The sequence below is a fragment of the Megascapheus bottae genome, chromosome 24 (genome assembly GCF_031878675.1).
Source record: "Megascapheus bottae isolate mThoBot1 chromosome 24, mThoBot2.hap1, whole genome shotgun sequence".
NCBI classification, from domain to species: domain Eukaryota; kingdom Metazoa; phylum Chordata; class Mammalia; order Rodentia; family Geomyidae; genus Megascapheus; species Megascapheus bottae.
The window spans coordinates 575,478-592,409 of NC_143532.1; the positions used below are offsets into that span (position 1 = coordinate 575,478).

General features: G+C 50.0%; 1 protein-coding gene across 6 annotated transcripts in view; it reads left to right on the plus strand.

Annotated features, from left to right (window-relative positions):
• The window catches only part of Ankrd11 (ankyrin repeat domain 11), a 138,637-nt gene that overhangs the window by 104,514 nt on the left and 17,191 nt on the right, over nt 1-16,932 (plus strand). For 5 of the 6 annotated variants that reach the window (XM_090357109.1, XM_090357108.1, XM_090357110.1 and 2 more), the window contains 3 exons: nt 6,506-6,644; nt 15,287-15,457; nt 15,853-16,056. In XM_090357109.1, the coding sequence (XP_090213235.1) occupies nt 6,506-6,644; nt 15,287-15,457; nt 15,853-16,056 (514 nt within the window). Of the gene's footprint in view, nt 1-6,505; nt 6,645-14,703; nt 14,801-15,286; nt 15,458-15,852; nt 16,057-16,932 lie in introns of those variants that run through there. The other variant, XM_090357113.1, reaches the window with a different exon arrangement.

A 16,932-nucleotide genomic window follows, 5' to 3' on the forward strand; every position in this document is an offset into this window, starting at 1 on the left:
TATGTTTTTTCTAGAAGTAATAGGAAACAAAATCTAAATGTAAATCATATTTTAATCACTGGTGTAGAAACATCAGATTTAGGGCTGGGCACATCCTGTCATCAGCGCTGGGGTAGACTCTGCATGAGCTTGGACCGGGACACAACAAAGCTTAGGTTCGTGCTTTGCTGTGTGTTATTTTGGTAGCTGCTCTATTACCAAGTCCAGGAGTTGCCCTGAGACCCACTTTCATCTTTTCTGTGGGGGCAAGTGGTGCAGAAACACCTCTGGGCTGGTGAGAAGTGATGTGCAGCGGGGAAGAAACCAACCTCAGGAGGGGGAGGGGTCCGTTCCTCCAGACGGTCTTTGCGCCTTCTCAGAGCTATGTTGTAACCTTTTGGTCCTCCTTCCCTGCTGGCTAGTCACATCGCCTTGATGCACTTACTAGGTGGCAGTCATTTTGAGCTGCTGCTCCTGCACTGCCTTCCATCACCATCCTGGCACTTCACTTGTGAAAGAGGCTGCCAGGAGTACTGTCTCATATGTCTGTTGCTACATGCTTCTGCTTTGCTGCACCTTAATCTGACAATATTCTGATTAGAGTCGCGTGGGTTATCTGATATATTCTGCATGGAATGTCATTTAGTTTTGCTTGATTTTGAAATGGTTTGTCGTCATCATTCACTGAATTGCAGGGAAGTAGTGTAGCATCCAGACCCTTGGATGTCTGGGCAGCAGCACGTCCACTGCTCCTTTTGGAGTATCTTGTACTATGCACAGAGCAGGGGGTGCTGTGGCTTGACACCACCACACAGGCAAATACAGGCTTGTGCTTGTGCTTGTGCTAGGTGAACATCGTGGGCTGCTGAGTTTACAATGATTGGGGGCCTGCGCGGGTCCTGCGCGTAAGATGGAGCTGGTTGAGGGGCAAATGTGCGGCCTGAAGTGGCATCTTGGGCCAGTGGGATGGCCAGAGTACCAGGGTTGCTTATGCTAGTAAATCCTAGCTGAGAACCTAGAGCTTAGGGGTTATTTCACACCAAACAGATCAAGCCACTCCTGATTGAATCATAGTTTTCAAGTAAAGGTAAAAATTTCTATACAACAGTATCACACAGCTGTAGGCATAAGATGAAGGAAATGGCTCTGTTGTCCTCTCTGCCTCCACACTGAAGCTGGCCCCAGAAAGAGCACCCTGAGCTCAGCACCTGCAGTCACTCAAGCCAGTGTTGTCTTGCTGTGTGTGCTATCTCCTCGCGAGCACCTTGGCATAGGTGCCCTGCATGTACTTAGCCACCTAGTTTCATGGCAGCCAGGGTACTTCCTTTTCTCTTCCAGCACCTGTCACTGCCTCTTGAGACTTTAGTCTAGCATGTTCCACATCTTGGCTGACTACTGTTTTTGTCTGTTGAGGAATTTCCCAGAGAGCCAGGTGTCATGGTTTCTACCTATAATCCCTGCTTCCTAAGTAAGGCGCGGAGATCTGAAGAATCCAGATTTAATAGGAAGATTGCAGTCCAAGTTGTCCTCGGCATAAGCACGAGGGCACTTTGAAAAACAAGAGCAAAAAGGTCTGGGGGTGTGGCTCACATGGTAGCTTGCTTGCCTAACAGCTGCCCCTCAAAAAGCCATTAGTATTCCCCCAAGATTATTGGACCTGCCTCCTAGAGAAATAGGTGTGGTCTAGTTTTCACTGTAGAGGGTTGAGTTGGCCCTGGGTAGTGTTTGCTTACCTATTGAGAATCAAAATCCCTCTGTCCAATGGCCAATAGAAATAGAAGTGCCAGAACCCTGCATACCTTGTAAGAGAATGAGATCATTTTTGTAACTGGGTTTCACAGACTTGATCAATGTTAGGGTGGGGCAGGAAGATCAAAGGTTGGGTTCAGTAGCTACCCAGGAAGAGGAAACCCTAGCCCCACATTGACAAGAGATTATCTGTATTGCTCTTGTTTTAATAACCAGTCTAACTGACAAAGTTGAACGGATGGCGGAGAAATAACTAGTGCTCCCAGCATCGCTCTCAGAAGTTGTGCAGGAGGCAGTGTGTGAAGGGTTTGGCATATGGTGGGCTTGTTATGGGATGGGGTAAGGCCATCTAGGCAAGGGACTCTGGGAAAAGACCGAGGTACAGAAAATAGGTAACCGAACCAGGTGCCGGAGGCTCACACCTGTAATCCTAGCTCCTCAGGAGGCTGAGGACCACGGTTCAAAGCCAGTCCGGCACTAAAGTCTGTGAAACTCCTATGTCCAGTTAACCACCAGAAAATTGGAAGTAGCGTGGTGGCTGGAGTGGTAGAGCTATAGCCTTGAGCTGAAGAGCTCGGGCAGCATCCAGGCCCCAAGTTCAAGCCCCAGGACTGGAAAGAAAGAAAAAGAGAGAGAGGGAAGGAGGGAGGGGCGGGCTATGTTGACTCTGCAGTGCCACTGTCACAGATGCTCAAGCATCAGGAAAACCCAGGTTGGTGTGAGTCGTCTTGGTTGAGCTAAGTACACCCTGAGACCGAATAAGCTGATGTCTTATATCGGCTGCGAGAAGTGCGAGGATTAGACTTACTGTTCCCCCGCTCTCTGTCATTAGGTATCTTACAGTTTCTGTTGTTGTGGATACCATTTCTTAAACTGTTCATGAAGACTGTCGGATGTAGCACTAAGGGTTATGTGCAGTGGCACTCAGCACTAGTGGAGCTTCCCCAGCTGTCCTGCTGAGCTGGGATGGAGTAAGGAAGGGGCAGTGCCCGATGTAGCACTTTTTCTTTGGGGAGTGCAGAGGATCCCATTAAGAAGTGCCTGCTAAGGCAGAGCCCCAGTCTGGTTCCACCATGTACCGTTTCCTCAGATACAGTTACGTGTTATCAAAAGCAATCTATTTTAGTCATCTCAGTGAAGTATTGTGAATGGCAGGGAACAGGGCATATGGCACTGTAGCATCTCGTGCCTCAGGCTGGTACGTTAGCAAGAGGGTAGTTTCTTGGGTCTTCCAAGAAATACCTATAGAATATCCAAATGGGAAATGTAGCTCAGTAGGAAACAGCAAACAACTTGACTGTTTCCAGAACCAAGAGTGTCCAGTGCCGCCAAAAACGACCTCCCTTACATGACATTAGTTGCCCTCCCTCCACAAGCCATTGCTCCACACCATTGTATGCAGCCTGCACTGAAGATGGCTTCTGTTTGAGAACTGTCCTTGTACCATATTATAAAGTCCCTCTCGATGTACTCTCCCTCATTAAGTCTCTGCCCAGTACCTAGGTACCTGGCACACCTGGAGGCAGTTACCTCCCTCTTTGAGGTTACATCCTGGACCACCCCGTCCACACCTCTCCCCCACCTGGCCACACCTCCCCGCTCCTTTCCCAAATAAGCACAGGCCAAGGGGCGGCTAATGCGTGCATCTCCACCATGTACAGCGGGGACAAAGTTCAGGAAAATACACTTCCTTTGTGCCTGAATGCTGCGTGGTGTTCTCCTTTCATCCACTTAATTTAAACCTTACACATATATGCTACAAGCTGTTACAGTTCCATGTCACACTTTGTAGGGCCCGTGGCCCACTCCCCAAGGATAAGTCTTCTTGCAAGAATTTGACTTTGCCAGTGCCATCAAGGAGCTGGAAGGAACCCTGATCTTGGGGGAAGAGCATTTGTCCCTATTGGGGTACATAGGGCTTCCTGGCCCTCAGGATTAGGGGTAGCTCTGAGCATGCTAGGGTGGGTCCCTGAGCAATGCTGTCTTCTGTCATGAGGCTTGAACTCTGGGCCCTGGTGCTGTCCCTGAGCTTTTTTTCTAAGGCAGCCCTCACCACTCTGAGCCACAGTTCAACTTTCAGATTTCTGATGGTATCCAGGCTGGCTTTGAACCATGATCCTTAGATCTCAGCCTCCTTGAGTAGCTAGGATTACAGGCATGAGCTGCTAGTGCCTGACTTAAAATTCTCTGTCTCTCTCCCTCTGTCTCTCTCCCTCTCTCCCTCCCCCCCTCCCCCCCCTCTCTCTTGGGGGTTATGGGGTTTGACCTCCACCTGGGCACTGTCCCTGAACTCTTCACCTCAAGGTTACCACCCTACCCTTGATCCAAGCCCCACTTCCTGGTTTTTACAGGTTAATTGGAGATTGAGTCTTGGGACTTCAGTACCCAGGCTGACTTTGAACCTTGGTCCTTAGATCTCAGCCTCCTGAGTAGCTAGGATTACAGGTGTGAGCAACCGTGCCTGGCGTAGAATATATTTCTTTTTGGACAATGTTAACCCTTCCGTCATCTGTCAGTTTTTCACTCCCATTGTCACAGGCTTTTTTTGGGGGGGGTAGCTGTTGACATGTATATTATTTTTATTTAATTTTGTATTTAGTTTCTCTTCCCCTTCCCCCCCCACCCCGTATTTAAGTTGGAACTCAAGGCCTTATGTTTGCTAGGCAGGTACTCTACCACTGAGCCATTCCTCCTCCAACCCTGTTTTTGCTGATAGCTTTGAGTCTTGCTTCCTCCCCAGGCACATGCCAGGACTTCAATTGGCCTATGTCAGGCTTCCTGCTGCTAGGTTGGCGGGCACATGCTGTCCCATCCAGCTCCTTCTGTTGAGATGAACTCTCAGGAACTTTTCTAACCTGGGCTGGTTTAGATCCACAGTCTTCCCAGAGATGTCATTTAGGATGACAGTGGCATGTGCCACTGTACCCACCCAGCTTTGGGTTGAGAAACAGTCTTGTGAGTTTTCTGTACAAGCTCGCTTCCAACTATGATTCTTCCATTCTTTGCCTCCCAAGAAGCCAGAATTACAGGTGTGAGCTCCCAGCACCTGGATCGTTTGAGTTGTCTTCTCATATATCTGGATAGATGGGGCTAGGAGAGTTCCTTTGTATATTCTTGGGGAATACTGGTTCATAATTTTTACTTCCAATGAATACCTTTGTAAAGTTCTGGAATTAGGATCATCAAATGAGCTGAAAACATTTCTTCTGTATTTGTTATCCACAAGAACTCATATATGAATGTAGTATTTCCTCTTCCATCCCTGTGTTACAAAAAAAAAAAAGTGTTTAACTGCAAACCGGAGTTTGCAGGAATGTCTCTTTCACTCCTGGGGGGAGGGGTCTTCCCCCTTGGACATAGCCTGAGGTGGTAGGCTCGCCTACATTTGCCTGCTTGGAGGTTGGGGAGAGAGTACTGGCTACACAACTGTCTTCTTGACTACCAGGTTCAGTCAGTAGAGAGGTTGATTAGTTCAAATTGAAAGAAATGCAGGGACACAGAAGGTGGTTCTGAGGCAGTAATTGAGTATCTACCAGGAACAGACCAGTGCCTGCCTGGTGCTCTGAGGGCCACTCTCCTAACTTATTACGCAGCGCTTGCCAGCAGTTTACCTGGGGAATTTTTTCAGAGAGAAAGCTGCTTGGGGCAGGCACACTGGACTTGGTAGTGGTGGTGCCTTCCTGTCTGAGACAGCAGCTGCATCTGTGTACTGTGTGTCCAGCTGTTCCCCTCCCCTGGGGCCTGTGCATGGCCTGCTGTAGGGGCTGTGTGCTTGGCAGCTGTTGTGGTAAGGGAAGTCAGGGCCCTCCCCTCTACCTCAGTGCAGGCTGTGAAACCAGAGAAGTCAGAGCTTGCCACAGCTGTCCAGACAGATCGTGGTCAGATTCTGTGACCCTCCACTGAGTAGCTCCTCTTGGACCAGCCCAGATCTGGTGGGATCTTCCTAAGTCTGTGGCTGCCACAGCCACAAAACTCACCTTTGCTCTACAAGGCGTGTGTCCCTTATATGTGCTGCTTCTGCAATCGCTGGTTCCTTCACCATGAGGCTCTAGTACCACCCAAGTTCATAAGCTAGTTTGTCTTTCTCCTCCCAGGGCTTTACAGTCTATCCTGCCTTTGTGCATCTTGTGACCACCACGCCTTGTCCTTGCCTGGCGTATTTGAGGGGAGTTCAGAAGTCACAGGATACAGTGCATCCTGAGCAGATGTGTTCAATGTGCCCACTCCCGCTGAGTGGCCACTGTACCCACTCTACAATAGTGCCACTAAGGCAGAAAGAGGTTTAGGGCTTACCCAAGGTTGGCCAACCAGTGAAAGGGCTGGGGACCAGTTCTTGGGAGTCTGAGCTTATGAGAGAAACCCTTGCTAGTCTCTTGAGTGGTGCTGTGATCAGGTTTGTAGCCCTGGGTCTCTCTTACTTGTTTCCATTACTCTCCTCCCCCAGGAGGAGAGTCTCAGGTCCAAGATGAGGTAGGAGGTAGTGGGGGGCACAAGGTTGGTACAGTCACTTGAGGTATGGGATGGGTAGCATGTTGCCCTCAGCAGAGGTGTGCCCTGAGCCCATCACCAGGGCCATATCACAGTCATACTCAAAGTTCCAGTCCTTGGCACCACCGGAGCCTGCTTTACTCTACACATGTGACATGAGGGACCAAAATGGCCTAGTAAGTGTTTTGCTTTTCCTGACACATGAAGTAAAATCATAGCTCATTTGAGGAAAAAATATATATATATGTAATGTAGGACTAAAGTCTGAAAGTGGAACTTTGTTTTCTAGGATAAAGATAAAGTTTCTCTAACCAAGACCCCAAAGCTGGACCGCAGTGATGGAGGGAAGGAGGTGAGAGAGCGAGCCACCAAGCGGAAGCTGCCCTTCACTGTGGGGGCCAATGGAGAGCAGAAAGACTCGGACACAGGTACCGGACCTCAGACAGTCCTCCCAGCCCTGCCCATCCCAGCTCGTGTTGCACCTGATGAGAAGTCCCATGTGACCACTGGCCTGCCCCGTCCAGAGCAGCCATGAGTGAGGCTCAGCAAGGACAGGAAACCTGCCTTGAGGTTCTACTTTGTCTGCACTGTGTCGGGTCTGTGCAGAGCTCATAGGAAAACCTAACCCCTCAGGCTCCTTGGCTGTAAGCCTGCAGGTGCCCTGTGCTGTGTATTCCCCAGGAAGATCACAAAGAGCTAAGACATGGATTTTCCCGAGGGTGCCAGGACCGGTAGATAAAGTGTTCCATTGCTGATCATAGAACCTGAAGGAAATCCTGCAAGTGAGAGGCTTGAGTAGGTGTGGGAAGAGTGGTCTTGGGGTACTGAGAAGCAGGTATGGGGCTCAGCATACCTCATTGTGTCCACTCCCAGGTTGGTTCTGTTTTGAAGTGAGCCATGGCCTTTGCTGCTAGCCTGTGCCTGCTTTCTCCATTTGATGGTCCTCTTATTCAAAGGCCTCCCACCCTGTCTTCAGCTGAGATCTTTGTAGCCTTGAACAGGGAGGGGTGGGGTGAGGTTAGGGGCAGCAGAACACCTAAGACAACTCTAAGGCTTGGGGTGAGTGCCCTGAGGGCACTGGGCTCTGCCTTTGGCATCTGAGACTTTAGGAAGGAAGCCATGCAGAAAGCAGAGGCTGTTCCCCTGGACAGAGACTGGGACTGGGGGTGGGGCAGACTCTTGAGATGAGAGGCACACCTGAGTTAGATAGAGGAGAGCCACTAGAGCTGAGTCCCATGTCATAGCTTTCATTGGCAAAGCCCAAGAAACATGTTTTTGTAGTTGTCAAAGGTCCTTCACCCACCTCTCTTCCAAATGATGCTGCCCTGAATATGCCCACAGAAGTGGATCGGAGATTGTGGTTCGAGGCCAGCAAAGGGGCCTCTTGGCTGGGTGGGATGAGGAGGAGGTGTGGGCTGGTTCACATGGCTCCTGTCATGAGGCAGTGGGCAGGAGTGGGTATTTCAACTTGCAGCACGGTTGCCTTTAAGGAAGTGTGGGAGTGTGTGGTGGACATGCGTGCTTTTGGATGGCAGACACTGGGGAAAGCTGCAGAAAGCTGTTCTGCAAGAATGGAGAGGCAGCGGCTGCTCCCTGAAGGCTCCTGGGGATGTTTCTGTATCTAAATAAAAATCAGACTAGACCCAATTTGATTTCCTACTTTCAGTGTCCTCCTGATTGGGTTATGGCATCCTGTAGTGTTCCCAGTTGGTTATTCACTTTTTAGTGACTCGGGGGGGGGGGGGGGTGGAGTGAGACCTGAGGTGGCCCTGCCAAACCTGGGAATCTTGCTCTAAGAGTGAATGAGGACAGCTCTGGCGCTTCTGCTACCTATGTGAGCAAGGAGATTTGTCTGATGCATTTATTTCGAAAAGCATTATTTAGCTGGTAGCTCTGGAGGCTGGGAAAGTGATGACATCTGCATGATTTTTAAAGTTACCCATGTACAGAGGGGTTTCAGTTCATCTTGTTGAATGTCACCCCTTCCAACATGATTTTTAATGTTGATGGAGAGCATGACCTGATCGTCTTGGGGTTGGGGGGGCAGTAAAGAGGATCAGACCTCCCTGGAGGGTGGTATAGCCACCCAGAGCAGGTCCTGGCTCTGCATGGACTCTAGGCCCAGCAGAGCATCCCGGGCATGGCACTCACTCTTCTGTCGTGTCTCCCCAGCGCCCTCTGCTGAGAACATACTGCGTGGTGTTCACTGCTGAGGGGGAAGCAGGGGAGGCCAGGAATGTATGAATTACCAGGAGCCAGCTTCAGGACTCCTAGTAGCAAAGTTTCCATAGCTGTGCCCCCACGTGGCAAGAGTCTGCCTAGCCTCTTCTCAGCTACCAAGTGGTCCCAGGAATGGTTTCCTGTTTCCTGGACCCTGCTGTGGACAGCCCGCCCAGCCCATGGGAGGTGCGGCCGCCTCAATGCTTAGTCAGTGCTGGGGGCAGCCTGCCAAGAACAATACAGTTCTGTCTGTTGTGAGTCAGAGCCTGATCAAAAGCCAGGCCTCTCTGAGGTTACACATCAGTGTGGTACCTGAATAGCAGCTAGACACAGTGGTTGTCCAGGTAAATATGGGGTCGCACAGCACACTTTTCCTTTACGCTATCCAGAAATTCTCCACAATAGCATGGCCAGAGCCAGGCTGCTGTTCGGGCTTGTGGTGAAAAGGAAGCTAAAGAGAGGGTACATCTGTCAGCAGTAGCAGGCTGACAAGCCCTCGTGAAATTCTGGCCAGGCTGGAGGCAGGTCTGACTGTCTGTATAAGAAAATAGGTGGCACAGAACCAGTGACTTCTGCCTCCAAAGAAGGCTGCGCTTCAGCCCCAGAGAATGCCATGTTTAGGGCCCTTTCCTGGATCAGATCTCTGGGAGCTGACGACCTTCTGTCCTCTTCACCTGCAGGAGGGCTGGAGTCGGCCTGGTCTGACTTGGTCTGATCTGTTTGAAGAGCTTTATTGCCGAAAATATTCACAGTGAGATTATATGGTGTCTTAGATTGGCTTCAAATGATGCTATTCTGTATCTGTTGATGTTGGTACTAGGGGTTGAACTCAGGACTTCACACACTCACTTTGTTTGTTTGTTCGTTCATTTTTTGGTGGCAAGAGTAGCACTCTGCCACTTAAGCCATACCTCTCTTGTTTATATTTTGTATAGTTCCCCCCAAATTTTGAAGCTTATAATGAATGTAAATATGTCATGTTCCTACAGAAACTTGCTGCACCCTCACACATGTCACTAGTCTAACTTCTTCCTACCTGCTTTTCAGGCTACATCTGATAGCTTTAGAAAGCTGCTGTATCTGAGAAGTTTTGGGATCAGTTTCATAGAGTGCTTCTTTGGAACAAGGAGGAAAATCAAATTTTTCTTGTTTTACTTGCCTTTGAACAATTCTGTTGTCTCTGGCATCTGTGAGATTTTGCTCAACATGCCAACATGTAAATGCTTGTACAGGGATTCAGTGGTAGGAATACATTCCTGAAATCCTGGTCACTCAAAGGGCAAGGCTGTTCTGAGCTCCCCACAGGAGGCAATAGCTCCTCGCTGTCTGTAATGGCCAGTTACGCTCATTGTAAGGAGAGAGGGGAGGAAAGACATATTGAGAACTGGGACAGAAAGACAAGAAGGAGGAGTGGGGGAGGACGGAAGGACTGTATTTCATGACTGCAAACCTTAATACTAGGCCCAGTACTTGGTGTGGGGAGTGAGTTTTTAAGGCGAGATGTTAGAGTAGCAGTGTCCGTGCTCCCCACCACTTGGAGAATAGTAAGAAAACTGTTTCTTGACCAGTGTCACTGACATGTGCTAGGACAGTTTTTTGAAAATACTAAAAATGTTCCTTCCTGTATAAAAAGGAATCAAGAATATACTGGTGCAATCTATGGTAAAATCTATGATGACACAAAAGTTACAGGTCTTCCTATTTTGGAAAAATGTCGATTCTGTATCCAAATAATTACCTTGCTAGAAAGGCCAACTGTTAAAGGATGGTGCACATATGGACCAGCAGTGTGGCCTAGTGGTAGAGTGCTTGCCTAGCATGCACAAAGACCCAGGTTCAATTCCTCGGTACCACATGCATAGAAAAAAGCTGGAAGTGGTGCTGAGGCTCAAGTAGTCGAACTCTAGCCTTGGGAAAGTCCAAGGACAGTGCTCAGGCCTTGAGCTCAAGCCTGGGACTGGCAAAAACCAAACAAACAAACAAACAAAAAAACCAACAACAACAACAAAAAAAGATGGTAGCCATAGCTCAACAATCCCGGGACCAAGTAATGTTTCTGACCTGAGGCTTTGGAGTCTTGTCCCCTGAGAGCTCCACATCTGTGGGATACACTGGACTTTCAGGGCAAATGCTGTCCCTAGTTAAGGTCCTATGTCTCTGCTGGTAGCTGCTGAAGAGCAGTAAGAGGCTTCCACCCCATCTGCCCCTACTCTAGGAGGGCTAATGTTCATGCTTGTGCTTCCTTACACCCTTGAAAATGTCATATGTACCCTAACCAGAAAAAGAACAGACCCTCCCTGAGGTAGGTGCTTACCCAGGCTTCCTTGGTGCCAGAACTCAGATGGTTGCCGTGAAGAAAGCTGTTGTAGGGGGCCGGGGGCCGTATGTGGCCCAGCCTGAATTGAGATGCAGAGCAGGGGAATGTAACCTGAGAGAGGATCAAAACAAGAACACAAAGTAAGAGGCTCTCAGAAGCGCAAGTGTGAGTGTATGCACGTGCCTGCACGCCCAGCAGTCCTGGGGCTCGAGTTCAAGGCTTAAGCACTTTGTTTGAGCTTTGTTTTTGTGCAAGCCTTATACTCTTCCATGAGAGCCGTAGCTCCACCTCTGGCTTTTGGCTGGTTAATTGGGAGTCCACAGACTTTCCTGCCTGGACTGCTTTGGAACCACAGTTTGTGGATCCTGGCCTCCTCAGTAGCTAGGAGTACAGATGTGATCCACTGGTGCCTGCCTTTGTACAGATTTCTCCTCCTTAGAGTCAGTGTGGAGGATGAAATACCTGGAAATGAAAATTATTGCCTAGGCTGAGGCATAGAGAAAGACGAGATGCTTGAGTAGTGAGAGGTATGGAGGAGAGAATGAGGTCTATCATTAGATCTGCTCAGCACACCAGATCAGAGGACAGGAAAGTATATTCTAAAGGAGAATGACAGAGAACTTTCCAAAGTTTGGAAGCAAAGGTCCTCAAGTTCCTGAAGTGTAAGGTACTATAAGCAGGGAAAGAACAACCACAAATTTGTCATAGACTTTCTTTTCCTTTAAAAAAAAAAAAGTCATTGCAGTTACATAAGTTAGGCGAAGAGTACATTTCTTTTTGGACAGTGTCACCCCTTCTCTCACTCTCTCCTAGATTTTCCTTCCCATCTGCACCCACAAGTTGTATAGTTCATTTTCCATTCAGTACCTAGTGAGTACCACTGCCGTGTTTGTTAGCATGGCAGTGGGGGTTTCAGAAGCAGGCAGGTACAAGCTATGCTGCTGGCAAGCAGGTCACCGCCAGGAGGCAGCACAGGGAACATGGAGCTGGACATGCTTCCTGGGGGAAGTCGCTGCACTCCCTGTTAGGCCTGTCACCCCACTTTTGGGAAATGAGTTCCTGAGAACAGGTCACTCTTGTAGCCCCTTTACCAATGAAAAGCCTGGCATGGGCCAAAGAAGAAACACTCCATAGAATTAGGTGTTTGTAAGGTGTGGCTGTCCACCTTACAAAAAGCCCCCGGGGATGCGTGTATGGGCAAAAACATGTTGCGGGAACCCAGAGTGCTATTAAGAGGAGGTGGGTGGACGGTCTGAGCTTATGTCAACCCAAGGTAAATATCAGTGTGGATAGACCCAGATGCTGGCCAGCCATGGACCTTTTCTTCTTCCTCTTCCTCTTCTTCTTCTTCTTCCTCCTCCTCCTCCTCATCCTCATCCTCTTCCTTTTTGCATCCTTTGCTCTGTGTTGGGAATCCATCCCAGACGCTCAAGAGTTTGCAGAATAGTTTGGAGGGAGCTTTTTGATCCTGCGGACTGCCCAACCCTCCCTCTGAAGCATACCAGTGGCCTTATTTGTCACTCACTCTGCGGAAACACAGATTGACTTACTTCTTGGACCTGCCAGTGTGCTGCTCTGCAATCTAGAAAATATCATTTGGAATTCACATCAGTTCTACTTTGTTTTTATTTCAATAACAGAACCAAAAGTTAGCAAGCTCTCTTGGTTGTCCATAGAACCAGGGGTGGTTCTTGCTGCCCCTCACCTCTTCCAACGTAGGTAACACTGCCAATAGGGTAGCTTTGTGAGACATGGCTCTGGTTCGGCCCTGCAGCCAGGAAGGCTGTATTACACCAAGAGGGAGAGTGCGGGCAGCAGGTGTCCAGGGCACAGCTGGTGTCCATGTTGGGCCATGCAGCTGCACTTGGGACGTTCCTGGCCCAGGCACAGTCTCCAGACTGTGGCCATACTTTGTCTTCTTGGATGTGAAGGACTGGCCACAGGTGTGTCTCCTCAAGGGACAGGACAGAGCTCTGGTGGTGCCTCAAAAGGTGCAGGGAAAGGTTCCATGGGAGCAACTGGGAGCCCTCTTGGTTGAGCAAAGACAGGCACTGAGTAGATGCAGGGAGGAACCACTGCTGTCCCTGCTGTCCCACTGTTGGCACATGGCCAACGCACTTGGCAACAGCTGCTCTGGAGGAATGGGCCAGATTGGCTGTTCTTAGCCGTCTAGCAAAAGGAAGTGCAGCCTTCTAAGAGAGTGCGTTTACCCTAAACCGTCTACCTGGTACATTTCCATTCTGTGTCTTTGATATCCTAAATATAACATGTTACCCAGGAGTCTGAAGCTGGGAAATCACCTGAGTCCAACCCAAGCCAGCATAGTCCACACACATAGAACATCTCTGGATATGTATAATGTATGCTTTGGGGCCTGAAAATACCTTTGGACAGCACTATCACACACTGCTTGAGAGCAGGCTGGATTGCTCCCTTGACTCTTGAAATCTTATGAGAGTGAAATTTTGCTTTCAGCAGATTTCACATATCCCATATTCACTCCACTGGTCTAGGGGTAAGAGTAGGAGGGGTGGTCCAGGTCTCTAAATTTGTTCATTGCGGTCAAGTGCACGAGTCATGCAGAAGTCAACATTTCCACCCAGGTTATTCTGAGCAGTCCTGTGGCTGTGAGTGTGCTGAGCGTGCTGGGTCCGAGACCAGACTTGTTGGGTACTGGAGGGAGGAGGGGAGAGGGGTGAGGATCTGAGGCCTTGGAGCAGAAGGATGCAATCCGAATGAGCTTGCTTTCCCTGGAGTGAAGTAGAAGAGAACCTGGCTGGTTCTTTTCACTCTGTGGACATTGCCACAGGAGTATGTGGCTTTGTTTTGCTGGCAGGTCCTTATGCAAGGTTACAGGGAAGGAGACTGGCATGGGCACAGAGGTCACCCATGCTCTGTCATTGCTCTGAACACTAATTGGTGGTGGCCTGCAGAAGTTAGAGCGTTTTTGCCTGAGTTGTAAATGAATGCATATCACTGATTTCCATTCCAAGTTTGTCTCACAAGACACCTAAGTCAGCATGCATTACAGCATATCACAAGTTTGGATTTTAAGAAGGTGTTGTAGCCAGTGGCTCAACCTGTAATCCCAGCTACCCAGGAAGGAGGCTGAGATCTGAGGATTGCGGTTTGGACCAAGCCTGGGTAGGAAAGTTCATGAGACTCTTATCTCAAATTAACCATCAAGAAGCCAAAGTAGTGCTGTGGCTCAGGTGAAAGTGTATAAGCCTTGAGCCAACAAAACAAAACCAAAACAATGAAAGTGCCCAGGCCATGAGTTCAAGCCTTAGGACTGGCCAGAGCGGGGTGGGGGTGGGGGTGGGAAGAGGCATTGTAAAGTACTTTTTAAAGAGGTAGGAGTTACTTAACAGACAAAAACTTAGTAGAATGGCAGAATGGTTGTGGGGCCTGATGGTTCTGAACCCAGGGGAGCAGTGAGTAAACTGAAGACCAGTCTTCCGTGATGGTGATGTCTTCAGACGTCACCTGATGTCCTGAGGCCATCTCACTGCTGTTGCCCGTCTCTGTAGGGCCAGGCGCTGACCGCTCGCTGAAGGAGCCAGTTGAGTCTCGAGAGAGGGATTTTCAGAGTGCAAAGGACATGGGGAAACACTGAGAGGACACTTTGAGACCGCCTTGGCCCTCCTACCCAGGGTCTTCCCCCAAACCGTGGCACATTGAGTACCCAGAGGCCTTGCCCTGGTCTCCATCAAAGGAGAGCCCCTGCTGGGCAAGGAGGAATGAAAGCCATGGACTATGAGTAAGGGATTTGGGGGTGTCTCGTCCCCACCCCACCTCTGCTCGGAGAAGCAGCTTAGTCTTTTCTGATGGAGATAGGTAGGGTGTTCTGTGTCCGAGGCACCCAGGACTCGCTTGTTAGGAGGCGGCTAAGATGGAACAGCCGAGCTGTTACATCGTATCTTGTTAGTGCTCTGTGTTGATGCCTTTAGATGCCTCCAGCTCAGTCCATGTTGTGGTACTGCAAGGCTGGTACGCTCCTCGAAGCACCATGGCATGAAATGGAGGTTCCTAGAAGCAAGAAGAAAGGTACAGTACTGACAAGTTGGCCTTGATTTATTTATGTATTTTAAACTGTGTCTGCCATTTTATATCTGCACTGTTTGTTTGGAGGCGGGCTGGGAAGAAGTTTAATTGCAGACACGTGTATAATAGAGACCTTTCCAGTGTGGGCCAGGTCGGCAGGGCTAAACCATCCTGCTGCCTTCTGTGTGTGGCACGAGGCTGGGAGCTCAGGAGAGGCACCTTCAGGGAGCAGATGGTTGGTGGAGGCTGATACTTAGACCCGATGGGCTGACAACAGGGCATTGAAAACTGTGTCTCTCACAGCTACTGCTCACAGAGGTGGGGTGGCGTCAATGCTCCCAGCACTGTCCCTTTTCCCTCTCACAGGCCTTCCTGTTGCTCTCTAAGCTATCGGGTGGAGTGCAGGGTCTCCATAACGTTAGGTAAGGACCTGGATTTGAGGAATTGGCATGAAGTCTCCCCTCCCTTTCTCCCTCGCCTGCTGCACAGAGAAGCAGGGTCCAGAACGGAAGAGGATCAAGAAGGAGCCTGTTGCCCGCAAGTCTGGGCTGCTGTTTGGCATGGGGCTGTCCGGGATCCGAGCTGGTTACCCCCTCTCTGAGCGACAGCAGGTGGCTCTCCTCATGCAGATGACAGCTGAGGAGTCTGCAAACAGCCCAGGTATGCCCCAGGTCGGGGGCGGTCCTGAGGCTGGGTCGGGAGGGTTAGACCAAGTATGCTCCAAGTGGGAGGGGGGGTCCTGAGGCTGGGTCGGGAGGGTTAGACCAAGTATGCTCCAAGTGGGAGGGGGGGTCCTGAGGCTGGGTCGGGAGGGTTAGACCAAGTATGCTCCAAGTGGGAGGGGGGGTCCTGAGGCTGGGTCGGGAGGGTTAGACCAAGTATGCTCCAAGTGGGAGGGGGGGTCCAGGTGTATCCCAGGTGTGGGGGGGGGGTCCTGAGGCTGGGTCTGGAAGTTGTAGCTGTGTCTGCTGGTGGGCTAGTGCCCAGGTTCTTGAGGGTACCTAAAGCAGTGCTGCATGCAGTTATGTCCTGCCTGTCTTCTCCTTGGCTTGCAGTAGACACAACACCAAAGCACCCCTCCCAGTCTACCGTGTGTCAGAAGGGGACACCCAACTCTGCCTCAAAAACCAAAGATAAAGTGAACAAGAGAAACGAACGGGGAGAGACCCGCCTGCACCGAGCTGCCATCCGGGGGGATGCTCGGCGCATCAAGGAGCTCATCAGTGAGGGTGCTGATGTCAACGTCAAGGACTTTGCAGGTGAGCGCGCACTGCTTCTGGGCAGTTTGCTTTGCGCTCCTTCCAGGCCCAGTGGAGAGGACTGGGTGATGACATGGCCAACCCATCATAACACCATTTTGTGTTTCTGAGAAAGAACAAGTCGTTATCTCTGGGGAATTATTTCACAGTTGTTTAAGAGCACTGAAGCTGGTGCAGTGGCTCATGCTACTCAGGAGGCAAGGTCTGACAGGACTGTGGTTCAAAGCCAGCCCGGTCACTACAGTTCATGAGACTCTCATCTCCAGTCAACCGCCAGAAAACCAAAAGTGATGCTGTGGCCCAAGGGATAGAGCGATAGCCTTGAGGTGAAAAGCTCAAGGGACAGTGCTCAGGCTCAGAGTTCAAGTCCCATGATCAGTGAGAGGAAGTCGGGGGAGTGGGACTTGAGTTTTGAGTGTTTGCTGTGCTAGGTTGTGCAGGCATGGACAGTCTAGAACCCTAGGAGGTTCCTAACCAACTGCATTGTTTAGGAAGTAACAGCATCACCCCAGCAGAGGGCACTCTGTGCTATGTTAGCCCCACACTCAGGCCTTAGCCCACTTACAGACCTGAAGATAGTCCTCACTCACACCATTTGGGGCAAAAGTTGGACTAAGACAAAGGGGAAGGCACCGCCTCAGAACAGAAGATGCAGGGCAAGGCCTTGTTGAGTGTATTGCTCTACAATTACAAGTCCAGGGCTGCATTTTTTCATGAAACACAGGCACACTTTGATGCACTGCCATCCCGTCCAGCAGTGTGTGCTCCTTGTTGACTGAGAGCAGGAGGCAGGGGAAATAGGCTTCATGCAGAACTCCAGATTTCTCCCACTGCTTAATTTTTTTTGCGGTAGGAAAGCAGTCTTCCCTGTGGGAC